The 14386-nt window shown below is 42.5% G+C and overlaps 1 protein-coding gene across 1 annotated transcript; it reads left to right on the plus strand.

The window, feature by feature from the left end:
- Positions 1-221: 221 nt before the first annotated feature.
- LOC306917106 (uncharacterized protein C7orf57-like) lies at positions 222-13975 on the plus strand (the record flags this gene model as incomplete). The annotated part of the gene is made up of 8 exons (XM_079495236.1): positions 222-300; positions 1484-1569; positions 4744-4917; positions 6009-6108; positions 8916-9030; positions 11788-11861; positions 12849-12949; positions 13917-13975. Exons 2-8 carry the CDS (start codon positions 1491-1493, stop codon positions 13973-13975), a joined length of 702 nt encoding a protein of 233 aa, XP_079351362.1. The 5' UTR covers positions 222-300; positions 1484-1490.
- Between the last annotated feature and the right edge of the window lie 411 nt (positions 13976-14386).

Raw genomic sequence — 14386 nt, forward strand, 5'->3', positions numbered from 1 at the left:
TGTGTCCTATAGCATCGTTTAAATGCTTAATTAATCGTTTTAATGTGCAAATTAATCTTTTTTTCAATACTCTAGAGGGTACTCTTATTTTGAAGAGATCGTCCCCCGGAAGTCTTATATTTGCTAGCTTAGATTTGCCAGAAAACAGTGCCGCAGCAGCATCAGCATCATTCACATCCAGCATCAGAAACAGCAGAGGCAGAGCAGACGGACCGGCGGCCCAGCATCCTCCCATCCTCACATCCAAGAGTCCAAGACGGCCGAATTAACGCACTTCAACCCTTAAAAACAAACGAACGCGTAAGACAATTATCTTAATACTAAGCAACATGCACGAATTCCTCCATGGCGTTGCGTCCGGAACAAACTTGTAGCTGTAAAAGCAGCCTCATGTTAGCATATTGTAGCTTGAAGCTTCAACATGACAAGCCTTGTCGTGGTGGTGGGGGGAGCGAGCCCTGGCTATAGTTAGCATGCTAACGCATTTAGCATTTTAGTGCTTTGTTAATGCCTACTGTGTCTCGTTGTCGGGTGTGGAGGGGCCATATCCAGATGGACCCTCCTATGGGTCTGTGCAAATGGAACCACATTTATTTATTGACAAAAGCAAGGGTCCTTTTAGTTTTTGCAGCATGTCAGATTTAAATTAACAGAAGATTGTACAGTGTAGATTGGGGGGGGGGGGGTGGTCCTTTAAAAATGCCTGGATGTACTACTGGAAATCCAATCTGTACTGTTAAATGCTTTAACTCTGACAGTGTACAAATGGAACCAAATGTTACATTTTGTACACTCAGAGTTACAGACCCCTCAGTGTCCATTGGACCCATGCTGGACGTTGAGAACCACTGAATTAAAACAAGATAAATGTAAATGATTAAACATAATGATGTCATCCAAATCAGTTCAGACATGATAGTATGAACTAAGTGATTTCCGGCATGTCACGATCCCTGAATCAATCAATGCATGATTATTATGGTTGTGGTCGTGCCTAATGTGATGATGTCATGATTCTGATCAATACATTTTTGGATTGTGATGCATGTATGGTAACTGACAGGATTATGCCATACCGATTACGTTTAAAATAGCTTTAGTGATGAATCAGACTAATCGATTTATATAGATTAAAAATTATATATATTTTACGGCGTATATGGAAATTGCAAAGAAAATCTGTCAGCTTAGATTAGATTAGATTAGATTCAATTTATTGTCACTGCACATAGTATACAAATACTTTGACAATGAAATGAATAGTGGCGTCTAGCCAGAGTGCAATACAGTAATGCAGTAATGGAAATAAATACACTTGTTGATGAATGTACAGAATGTACAGTAGTATATAATAAATAGAAAAATAAATAGAAAAATAAGCAATGAAGTATAAATAAGGAGTATGCATATATATATATATAGCTGGTCTTTTCACAAGCCTTCAGTCATTGTTGTTGTCTTTTTGTTTTACATCTCAATAAAGTGCCGAAATGAGTGCCGATATGAGTCCCGAATTGAGTGGTGAAATGAGTGCTGCTGTCCCAAACCACCGAAGAACCAAGCCTGGTGGTAAGTCTGCTCCTCAGCGGAGTGCCCAGTATTCATTCATTAAGTCTGCTCCTCAGCGGAGTGCCCAGTATTCATTCATTAAGTCTGCTCCTCAGCGGAGTGCCCAGTATTCATTCATTAAGTCTGCTCCTCAGCTGAGTGCCCAGTATTCATTCATTAAGTCTGCTCCTCAGCGGAGTGCCCAGTATTCATTCATTAAGTCTGCTCCTCAGCGGAGTGCCCAGTATTCATTCATTAAGTCTGCTCCTCAGCGGAGTGCCCAGTATTCATTCATTAAGTCTGCTCCTCAGCGGAGTGCCCAGTATTCATTCATTAAGTCTGCTCCTCAGCGGAGTGCCCAGTATTCATTCATTAAGTCTGCTCCTCAGCGGAGTGCCCAGTATTCATTCATTAAGTCTGCTCCTCAGCGGAGTGCCCAGTATTCAGTCTGCTCCTCAGCGGAGTGCCCAGTATTCAGTCTGCTCCTCAGCGGAGTGCCCAGTATTCAGTCTGCTCCTCAGCGGAGTGCCCAGTATTCAGTCTGCTCCTCAGCGGAGTGCCCAGTATTCATTCATTAAGTCTGCTCCTCAGCGGAGTGCCCAGTATTCATTCATTAAGTCTGCTCCTCAGCGGAGTGCCCAGTATTCAGTCTGCTCCTCAGCGGAGTGCCCAGTATTCATTCAACATTTGGTAACGCTGACTTAAATGTTTTGCCTCCCAGATGGTTCTGGAGAGTGAAGAGATACGCTGTTAGGGTTTATTTATTTTAAAGTTGATGCAGCTTAATTAAGTGTAGTCTTAATTTTAAAGTGGGCCATTTTTGTTGATATTTACCTAATTCCTGGCAACACCCACTGGGCGTGGCCAGGAATAGGGTAAATATCAAGTCATCGCCTGTTTACCAGTGTTGCCAACTTGCCAAATTGTACTTAGAACCAGAGGTTCCCACATTTTTTCATGTCAAGGATCCCCAGATTAATTTGCAATTGTCCGCGGACTCGCATCTGAAAATATTTCCTCATAGCCTACAAGATATGTGTTATTAACACTCTGAGCGGCCAAAGCGGATATCTCCGCCCTATCAAATAATCCTGCTCGTCGCCAAGAACGGAATTTAATCAAAAGACGGAACATTACGTGTTTGACAATGATAACATCGCGCACCAGTCTACTCTGACTGACTCTTGATCTAAATTAATGCTCCCAATTCTAACCAAAGATTGTGTTTTTGACGGCCCATCGCGGTCCCGTTGCTAGTCACGTTAGAAGAAATCATACCTAGGGTATTTTGGCTACATCTAGCTCCTTCCAAGATGGCGCAGTGCCACCTTGAAATGGGCTGTGAAGCTGCAAATCGCTGGGCACATTGATTTAATGGTTCCAAATACCCCCGGGACTTTTCCCCAATATCTTTTAGAAAATAGCAGATGTGTCGCGATGTGACTCATTGATTGATTGAAAAGATTAACACTTTGTGAGGTTGTAGATCTGCTATTTTCAAATAGCCAATGTAAAGAGGTTAAACTTAGCCTACTTGCTTCCTTTGGGCTTGTTGTCACAGACCTGGCCGCTTGTTTCTCTTGTAAAATCTGGCAACACTGCTGCATTCAGTGGCGTGCACAGACATTTAGAGGGGCAGGTGCTCAAGTGAAAAAAGGGCACCTTGTGTAGAACGTGGAACCGGCCGGTTGCCTTAATAGTGTGAGATTTATAGATTTTGGGGCATAAATAGAAGCTTTTTATCAAGAATTGATCAATGTCACCATGGTCCACATACTGTAGTGTACAAAAAAATAATATTTTTTTTCCCCAAAGGGGCACATTGCTGTCCAGAGGGCAAGGGCAGGTGGTGCTCTAGCACCCCCTAGTGTCTATCTGTGCATGCCACTGCCTGCATTAGACCTGCTGCCTACTAGGGCGAAAGTGAACAGATAGGGTACAAGTTACAACTACACTGTCACGTCAAGAAACGCCAAGAGCAGGCGTCTTTTCTGGGTTTTTAAACGGCTGGTGGATGGAAAAGACGCTCGCACGCGGCTTCAATTTGTAGCGTCGGCAAAAAACGGAAACACTTTGGCGTATATGTGCCGTAAAGCAGCAGAAAAGGGCGCCGCCTGGAGAAGGGCCAAGAACAAGGTGAATACTAGACGCTCGACAAAGCCGGATATTCCGCGGTGGATTTGAATGCCTAGAGCAGGGCTTTCACTTCTAGTGATTTTTTAAGTGGTGCAACCACTTCCTTAAGTTACTATGTGTGTGGGTGGGTGTGTGGGTGTGTGGGTGTGTGGGTTGTTTTTCACCACCTGTGCGCAACCTAACACACACACAAACACACGCACATATTAACTGTATATATGGTGATTTCGGGTGTGCCAGTACAGTACAGTGACACTACAGTACAGTAGAGGGTACAGTAACTCCCCCCCCCCAGGGACCCCCACACGGAGTTGCACCACTTACTTCACATGGGTGTGATTTTTTTTGAGTGGTGCAACCACTCCAAGGAACAGCAATGTCCGTGTTCACCTATGTGTTCACCCATGTGTTCACCCACCCACCTATGTGACTATGAGCACGAGTACCAATGACTACCAAAAGTGGCGCTGTGGTGCCAGAAACAGAGAGAGAGAGATAGTGCTGCACTGCTGCCTGCTAATGAGAGACACAGAGAGAGAGAGAGAGAGAGGGGAGGGGGGGGGAGTTGCACCACTTACTTCACATGGGTGTGATTTTTACTAGTTGAATAGTCGACTAGTTGCTTAAAGCCCCAGCCTAGAGTAGACTACGGTATGCAGTGGTGGGCTGGTACTTGCATAGACAGACAGGCACCTATCTGGACAGATGAGATGGCATACTTACTGTAGAAGGTAATCATTGTGAGCTCTTGGCTCTGGGAGGCTGTTGTGTTGCTGAGGATAGCAGCTTTATTTCGTCGGGCGGAAAACCTCATATCTCCAAAACTGATTTTTCAGGATTCAAATTTCTAAAATGGCAAAAAGGGGCAGATCGACAAGCTCTAAAAGAGCTTGCGGATCTGCTACTTTTTATGCTTTTATGATCAAGTAGGGCATTAATTAACTAAACTTAAAATATTGGAGATAAGTGGTTTGTGCCCAACAGAACTGATTTACTTCCAAGCGGGCGCGTCTCGCCAAGTCACCAGCCAGCCCTCATTTAATCCTCCTTTCATGTAAGGAATTAAAGCTGTGGCTCCGACTAACGGAGCTTCCGGGCCGACGTCCCAGATCCCCGGGCTGTCCCAGAGCGCCGATGACAAAGCACCCGCAGAGAGGACCGGCGGACGACGCGTCGGCATCTTCGCCACGGACTCCGAATACGTCAAGCTCGCCAAAGCAGGAGGACAGAAAGGTACCGATCCTAAAAAAACACCTTCTGAATCCAAACCTAGGTTTTCTGGAAAAACTTCTAAACGACAACAAAAACACTATTGTAGCTTTATCTATGTTGTAAACTCTAAGTACTGGACCCTCGTCTGGTTCTGACAGACAGGTAGTGTGTGCAGGCTGGGTGGTGTGTGATAATCCAGTTGAAGTATTCCTTCGGTACGGCGACTGCGGCGGCGGGCCCGGGAGAACAAATTAACGGGACACGAGACAGTATCACGCTAAAGGTTCACAACGTTTATTACACAAACAGGAACATATATAGTGCTGGATCATAATGACGTTGACAATAAGATATGAGACAGAATAACGTGCCTACTGCAGCAAGGCTGACCTTGCTGCCGCCGAGATGTCTCTCGTAGCCTATCTATAAAGTATGCTACAGTACAGGCAGTACACAATACATATCAAGTACACTGTATCTCAAGTTGGAGTACAACAGACATGGGCAACTCATGATAATAACATAACAATCTATAGCTATAATACTCACATGACACAGATGCTTTCCCGGATTGAAAGGTATGACATTGACAACGTATAGCCATTCCACGTCTCGATGGCATTTACGGGACATTTGTAACAGTGACTACCTGGGGATCAAACCTGCAGTCTGTTTTTGGTTCTCCGCACCGTCAAGTAGGCCATCCTCCTCACAATGTAAATTACATCACATAGAAATCCTTTTTTTTTTTTTAGAAAGAAAGAAGCAGAAGGAGAAGGAGAAAAACTAGGATTGATATTTCAGTTTTGATTCCAAAATTGGAATACCTATTATAATATATAGATAAATAATATATAAATAATACATATTACTACATATTTATCAGCATAAATGATTCGGTGTGATTTGTTTTCAGATTAAAAAAATAATAAAAAGTACAATATTGACACATGACCTTTTTACCACTTAAACCTTACTTCCCTCTACATTGCCATTCTACAAGCTTGTACAAAAGCTATTTTCGCCCCAAAGTTTGCCAGAGAAGACGCTAGAGTTGCATGTGGTTAGTGTGAAGAGTGCATTTCTTGGCTAATGTGTGTGTGCCACCGTAGGACTGCTGTGCCATGATGTGGTGGAGGATGAGATAGTCTTCGTGGCACCCAAGACCCCCTACAACCCCCCAGAATGGTTTGGTGGGCCAGAATCCAAGAGGTAAGAGAACCTGCCACTGCCCACAATGGTTTGGTGGGCCCGAACCGCACAGGTGCAGTCCAATCTAGATGAGGTGGAACGCACAAGCCACATGGATCGCATTAGGACTGCGACTATCAGTTATTTTCCTATTACTTTCGTAGCGGTGAAGTCATAAACAAATCACGGCAACATGTATTATTGTGTAGAAAATAGCCTATCTGCAAGCTCGCAACATGTCACGTGAGTGTGTAGATCTGCTATTTGTGAAAATGACATACCAAAAAATAGTGACCCCAGGTATAAATAAAGTGGTTTACCAAGAGTATTGGAAATTATGCTCGTTTAGTGCAAAAATATTCTTCTAAATCCTCCAGTTTTCTGAAATAAATATTTTCACGATTTTTCAAAAATAGCAGACCTACAAGCTCGTAGCGCGCCACTCGGTGGCGCGCTATGAGCTTGTAGATCTGCTATTTTTCAATAGCTAAATTATAACATAATGTTTAAAACACCAAAAGGGGTTCCCGCCCAAAAAGGGTTAAAAAGCTCTTATGGTTGTCATAGGCCATTAAATGCTAAATCGTTGCTGTCGGGCAGTAACCTTGTATCTCCACATTTCAATGTTTTTTTGGAGTGGTGTAAACCACTCCTACAACTGGCTTTGTTAGTCTGCGCAGACAAAATGAGCATGGTTGCTATGTTCACCCTGTTCACCCGGGTGTGATTTCATTACGTCAGACATGATTTCATTACGTATAAGACCTTACACCACTCAGTTCACACGGGTGTGATTTTTTAACTTATTTTGTGTACATTAAAGCCCTACTTCGAGGGTCGTGCAGAAGTGTCACATTGCGATGCGTTGCGTACTATAACTACACTGTAACACTAGTTATTTGTTGTTTTAGGACATACAAGGTTTCCACCCAACGGTGACAATATAATATATAATATTTAATCATAAAAGTGCAATCAGCTATTATTACCCCTAGGGTAGGTATACCCTCACAAAAAACATGCAGGTCTCTAAACTGCCTCCCCCTGGCCAGCCGGGGCGCCTGATGGAGGGGAAAGGAACTGGTTGGAATAACGTGTTCCTTCCACGCGCTACGTCCAACAAGGGAAACTCCCCCCCTGGCAGGTGTAAAGGAGTGACTTGGACACTCAGGCATGAAGGAAGCATGAGTTGAAGTCCGTTGCTCTCCCCAGGTTGGCGGAGGGTGTGTAGAGGTTAGATAATTGACACAGGGGTAAAAAATGGGTTACAAAATCGTGGGATAAAAATTATATTAAAAAAAGAAAGTGCAATTATTAATATAATAATTGGTTAATTAAAGGGAAACTTCACCCTTTTTGCAAAAAAATATATGTTAATGATGTTTAGAAGATTTAGAACATTTTCCTGGTGGTCTTTATGTGTGTAATATGTGGTTTTAGTTATTTTAGATTTTAGCAGTGAGCCCAGTGTCTGATGTCATGGACACTGGGCTCACTTACTTCCTGGACTACAATTCCCATAATGCTTTGGTGCACTGCTCCTCCTTGTGGATAGGGGGAGGGCTGTCTTAATGAAACAACAAGTAGTCCAGGAAGTAAGTGAGCCCAGTGTCCATGACATCAGAGACACTGGGCTCACTGCTAAAATCAAAAATATCTAAAACCACATATTACACACATAATAAATCTTCTAAACGTCATTAACATATATGTTTTTGCAAAAAGGGTGAAGTGTCCCTTCTGTGATTGAATTGAGCTTGATGGATGGAGAGATGGGTTGTTCTGGTTATTATAACAACATGTGTGAAGGTGTCACCGATTCCTGACAGCCTGCCAACTGGTGACAAAATCGGACGCGAAAATGTCCTGATATGTAGCGTTGCCTGTCTTATTGAGACTAGCCTGAACCAATCAAACAGCCTGTCTTATTGAGACTAGCCTGAACCAATCAAACAGCCTGTCTTATTGAGACTAGCCTGAACCAATCAAACAAACTGGAGGTGTTAGCAACTCCATGGGCGAAGAGGAATATCTCCACTGCATCGAACACACACACACACACACACACACACACACACTCACACACACACACACACACGCACACACACGCACGCATGCACACATTGTATTTGTATTTTGTATTTCTATACTTGTGAGTACATAGCATTTTAGGATGGCATGTTATTAAGTGTTTTTGCTATTTTAAACCTAACCCTGGAGCCGGAAATGGCAGCTATACAAGCTTGTAGATGACACCGCTATGCAACTAAGGATAAATCAGACATACACTTGTGAGGACCAGAAACATTGACCTCACATTGTACACACGCACGCACACACACACACACACACACACACACACACACACACACACACAAACTTTCGTATCGATTATTTTCGTAGGGATTATTCTATTGATTACCCTTTTTTATTATTAATCGACTTATGGAGAGACACATTTTTTTCAACATGAAGGAATTGTAGTAGAGTTCTTTTTTTAACACTCAATATTTGAATTAAAACCTGTACAACGGTGTCTAGCAAAAATAGCCGATCTACAAGCTCTCATAGCGTTGCCATGCAAAACTGTGTGAGCTTGTAGATCAGCTATTTTGGCTACATTTGGGAAAGGTCCTCGCCAGACGTGCCCCAGAAAAGGGGCCGCCATGTTGACGGGTCAGTATCTCGCCCTGTGTTGACGGGTCAGTATCTCGCCCTGTGTTGACGGGTCAGTATCTCGCCCTGTGTTGACGGGTCAGTATCTCGCCCTGTGTTGACGGGTCAGTATCTCGCCCTGTGTGACCGACCGTTGCTCTTGTTGCCCGCAGTGGATCGAAAGTGACGTCCCCCAACGGCGTCGGCCACGCAAAGGCAGCGGCCATGCTGCCTCTCGCTGCGCCGTTCGGCACCGATAACGGTTCGGTCTGGATTGAAAGCGATCAGGTGAATAATGGACCCTTAAGCCCAAGAAGCGATGCTCTGTCCCGCGGTGGTGTCACGTGCCGAAAGCGTCCAAGAGTAGCCGACCTGCAGGCTCGTGGCACATTCTCGGTGCGAGACACCGCCGCGCGACGACATGAATTTGAGCTTAAGTCGCAGCTTCCATCACGTCGACATTTGTTTTTTCATAAGTTCGTTTTTTTTATTTTTTTATTATTTTACCATCTATTCACCTTTTTAATACATTCTTTATATTTTTAAATATATTCCCGTCATCCGTTTTTCCGCCCTCCATCCATCACCTGAGTTCAATCCATCATCTGAGCTTAATTTATTTTGATTTGATTTGATTTTTTGTGTGTCTTTAAGTTAATGGGGAAACACAAAAGCATGTTGGTGTCTCTGTAACTACAGTGCTACGTGGTTTGTGCTCCTGTTATTCATTTATTAATCATTATGATTATGGGTATGGTAATAATGGTCTGGTCTCTATAGAAACATCACTATGTACGATGCATTTCATATTGACAAAACCTTCTGTCTGTTTCGGCCTACGTTTCCCATAATGCATTTCGTGGCATTGGCCTGGCACACTGTCTCACTCTGCCATTATATCAACCTGAAAACATCTAAGGAAACTTAATAAATGATAAATTAGTTGTTGGTTTGTTTGCAAAAAAATAATAATCTTGTAGTTCTACAGAAAATATTACATAAAGATATACTATTTACTATAAAATGCTCTAATCAGGTTATATCCTATGTTTGATATGACCACTTTCTTAACCCTTTCATGACTCGTCTTCAAGTCTCACATGACTGCTGCACATATTCTGACGTTGCTTATTGTATTTGTATTGTTTTCTCCATATTCCACTGTGCTCGTCCATGTGTCTGAATACCACGCATGTACTGTATGGCTTCTTGTTCCATTTAACCACTTAAACCCCTCTATACTTAGTAAACCGGACATGAGTTCCTGTGTTCCCTCTACACTAGCCTCGGGTACCACAAGAAATGTGGCATAGGAGCCCTAACAAATAAGTGGGAAGAGGGGTGTCGGCGTTGCTCCAAATTTGGTGACGTCGTCTGTGTTCTACGCTGTGTTCTATAGAGCGTCGCAGTCCCGCCCCCTTTCATGACGACGCCAGGCCCAGGAAATGAATCACAATGCATTTTTCCCACATTTCAAAAAGTATTTATTTAAAGACCTTTTAAGCGTCGTACGAAGCCAATTCGAGTCATGACAAATCATGACAACACACACAATATTTTGGACCAAACAAATAATTACATAGAAGAAAAACAACAAAAAAAGTTTTGTAACCTGCCGTTTTTTTTCTACTTTCTAATTCTTAGTTTGGCCCGAAAAATTGTGTTTGTTGTCATGATTTGTCACGACAAGAGTTGGCTTTGTCCGCGGCGTAAACATCTTTAAATAAATACTTTCTGAAATGTCTATGAGGAAAATGAACGGAGAATCATTTCCTGGGCCCTGGTAGGGGGCGGGACTGCGACGCTCTATAGGGGAGGCGGGCACATAGGTTGGTAAACGATAGGGAGCTGGCGTCCATTTCCAGACCCTCCTATGCCAAGAAAAGGCAGCCTTCTGTCAGGCTACCTGAGACCTGTGCTATACACCAAAAATAAGCCAATCTACAGGTTTGTGAGCTTGTAGATTGGCTTATTTTTTTAAGCAAATGTCCCCCCTAGAATAGGGATGCTGGGGTTCAAGTGGTCAAAGGGGCTGGGCAGGATTTGTAGGAGCTATTCATCACTTATCGTAGTGGTTTCCAGACATCAACAAAGATGATTCCGTCAGCTTCCATTTTATTCATTTTCATTGTTTTGTTTCATCATTTCCATGTTCCACTTGTTTATCATGTATCTGCTGTATGAATTGAATTCTCTCTCCTGATCTGAGAATGTATATTCTGTTTCCTAAAGAGGTGGAGAGACGGGGAAGGATCCTGATGATTGAGCTTTTTTACACTCCCATAAGATGACACATGTGACATGACACATTTCCTTAACCCATTTAGACCTAAGACCAGATTCTACAAATGTCTTCTAAATCATGACAGTTTTCTAAAAAAAAAAAAAAACCTGTTTCTATATCAGTGGTTCTCAAACTATTTTATGTCATTTCATTTCAGGACACCCAAAAATTATATGTAATTGGGCCGCCGACCCCCATCTGAAAATATGTTGTTCCAGGGACTCACGTTCGCTGTGAAAGAAAGATATATTCAATGATTTGCGCCGTATTTTCACGATTTTTCAAAAATAGATCTATAAGCTCCCCAGACCCCACTTTGAGAACCAGTGCATTACAGGGATAGTTAACACACAAACTTACCCCACGGAGCCTTTAATTCACGCAGATTTGTTTTTGTCACATTCCTGATCAAATATTTGATGAATTGAACCAAGTGAATAGGAGAACAAGCTTAACGAGCAATACCATATTTAAGATAAGTGACTTATTACCTGGACAGTCGTCTCACTGCATTAAAACTGAGAGTTCATAAATAATTGTTTTATATAGTTTTACCATGACCTCATATTTACTTATTCATTAAATATTGGACTAGGAATGAGATCAAAAATGACAAGATGCTTCATGGGGTGAGTAATTGATAGGAAAATAAAGGCATTTTGTAGGAGAAGTATCCATTTAAAGGGTCATTCATTGAGGCCCGTGGCAGCAGAGGACAGTGGCTCGCTGTAAGCTCATCAATGTCATGTTGTGGCCCGCAGGTGTTGTCTCCCGACAGTGTTGCCAGTCAGATTGATTCTCTGACCATAGCTGAGCTCAACAAGTACAAAAGGACGTAAGTATTTGTCTATTAAGTTGCTTTGTCCATATGACAGCCCTGCGTGACCCGCTGACAGTGTGTGTGTGTGTGTGTGTGTGTGTGTGTGTGTGTGTGTGTGTGTGTGTGTGTGTGTGTGTGTGTGCGTGTGCGTGCATGCGAGATAACTTCCGCATTCTGCACGTCTTGTTGATGCTCCCATTTATTGGCGGAGGAGAGGTTATATTGATTGATTTATGATGCCTGTCTGTCGTGGTGTCCTTGAATATCAATCATTAAATTCAATGGAAGAGAGAGATGTCAACCAGACAGACTGTAGAACTAATCTGACATGGCAGGTCAGTAGGTCGGAGCAGACACGCCATAGTTACAAAAAAGTTCTTGTTCTTGACCCATTTAGGCCTGACCTCAAAATTTAAAAAAAATATTCTAAATCCTCCAGTTTTCTGAAATAAATATTTTCACGATTTTTCAAAAATAGCAGACCTACAAGCTCGTAGCGCGCCACTCGGTGGCGCGCTATGAGCTTGTAGATCTGCTATTTTTCAATATCTAAATTATAACATAATGTTTAAAACACCAAAAGGGGTTCCCACCCAAAATGTGTTAAAAACGTCTTGAAATGCTCAGAATGTTTCCAACTTGTCCGAAATATAATAATAATAATGATAAAAATAATAAAAGAAAAACAATGTCTGGGTAGTGTTGTAGATGGTGCACTAATACCAATAGAACTATGAATGTTCTCTGTGATCCACTTTTTTTTAACATTTATATATTGTCAGAACTGCATCATGAAAGACGACTTATCAAAGTATAGCTCTCAATTATTTGTTCTGAATCTCCGCTAAAGTAAACAAAGAACTGTAGACTGTTGTACACAGGGCAGCCATTTTGCGGTTACTTCAGCAGGACGATTGATGAAGTGAGAAATGGCCGTTGTGTGAGTGAACACTTGCTTGTTTAGAGTGCAATTGATTCTGTGTTTTTGTTCCCTTTGTGAAGGTCTTATGACAAGAAGGCTCCTCCCGTCAGCATGTCCAAGCTGCTGAGCTTTGGTTACATCGAGGATGAGAATAAGTCACCCAATGATGACGACGCCTCAAGTACGACTCATAGAATCATATATATGTATATATATTTTACCTTTTCTGGGTCAATAAAAACCTTGAAAGCGTTCGCGACCCACTCGCAGATGGGAGGGCCGTGTGCGCCTTCAGAACATGTTTATTTTAATGATTAATCGATAAATTCTGTTCTGGGCGGGCTGCAGGCCCACAACACGGTCCGTTGAAGTTCTTCATTCAGTAATCACAATGAGCCACTGAGGGGTTTTTGGTTTCACAACCAATAGAAAGAGAAAAATAAGGTTAAATTTGTGGGAGAATGTGGCTGCTAATGGCAGACATAAAAACAACAATCTGGGATCCCATTCTGTAAATGGGTGCTTCTGTGTTTATTCCTACTAACAACACTGTATGTTTAGGGCAGTGTTGCTGACGGATTCTGCTGCCAGCAGAATCTGTCTTGAGAGATTGTAAAAAGCATAATACAAGAGAGACCGTAAGCATATCAGTTGTTGTTCGGAAGCGGAGCATGAAGTCACCGATGCCCTTTGAGTTGGGAGGGAATTCATACCAGTGCCATTAGCCATTATTGGCTTATTGATTCCTGATCAACTTTCCATGTGGAAAGAGAGTTGGCTACAACTTTCTTTGTATTATCTGAGTCTGAATACTGTGTAGAAACGGTAGAAAAAGTATTAAAAAATTATAGATGATAAGACAATTTCTTTTGTAAAGGCGTGCGCCTTGGTGGGTTTTTAATTTTGGGCGGGGACCCCTTTTGGTGTTAGTATTATGTTATGCTTTAGCTATTGAAAAATAGCAGATCTACAAGCTCATAGCGCGCCACCGAGTGGCGCGCTACGAGCTTGTAGGTCTGCTATTTTTGAAAAATCGAAGAACGAAACATAGCTTTTTCAGAAAACTGTCAGGATGTAGAAGACATTTTTAGAATCTGATCTCAGGTCAAAATGGGTTAACCTGAATATGTGTTTGTTTTGTGGTGCAGGTGTGACCACTGAACAGACGAGCACCATAGCGACGGAGGACGTGGATGACCTGGAGTAGTGTGTGGATGCCTGGGGGGGGCTCGCATCTCCTGGATTGGGGGGGTTGGGGAGGGGGGGGCACGTATCACAAATACACACACATGCGCACATAAACACACACACACACACACACACCTTGATCTGGCCCTGCATTGGGCTCACTCTCATGTCTTGTACACCAACTGACCGCTATTTCTTTTCTCTTTTTTCTTCTTTCTTTTTGTTCTTCTTTTTTTTCATGTTTATGCGACGGTACTGATCCTCTCTCTTATTTATTTTTTATTCTTTTTTCTCTTTAGCTATTTTAAGAAATCCTTGTGGTTCTTTTCGTTGGGTACATATTCGTTTCGATGGATATTTATTCCGTGTTGGGTGTCCGTGTTCTCGATTGGAAAGATGACAGATTAGCAGGGCTGCAGGGGATCAATTA

This window comes from Electrona antarctica (genome assembly GCF_951216825.1).
Source record: "Electrona antarctica genome assembly, chromosome: 24".
Lineage (NCBI taxonomy): Eukaryota > Metazoa > Chordata > Actinopteri > Myctophiformes > Myctophidae > Electrona > Electrona antarctica.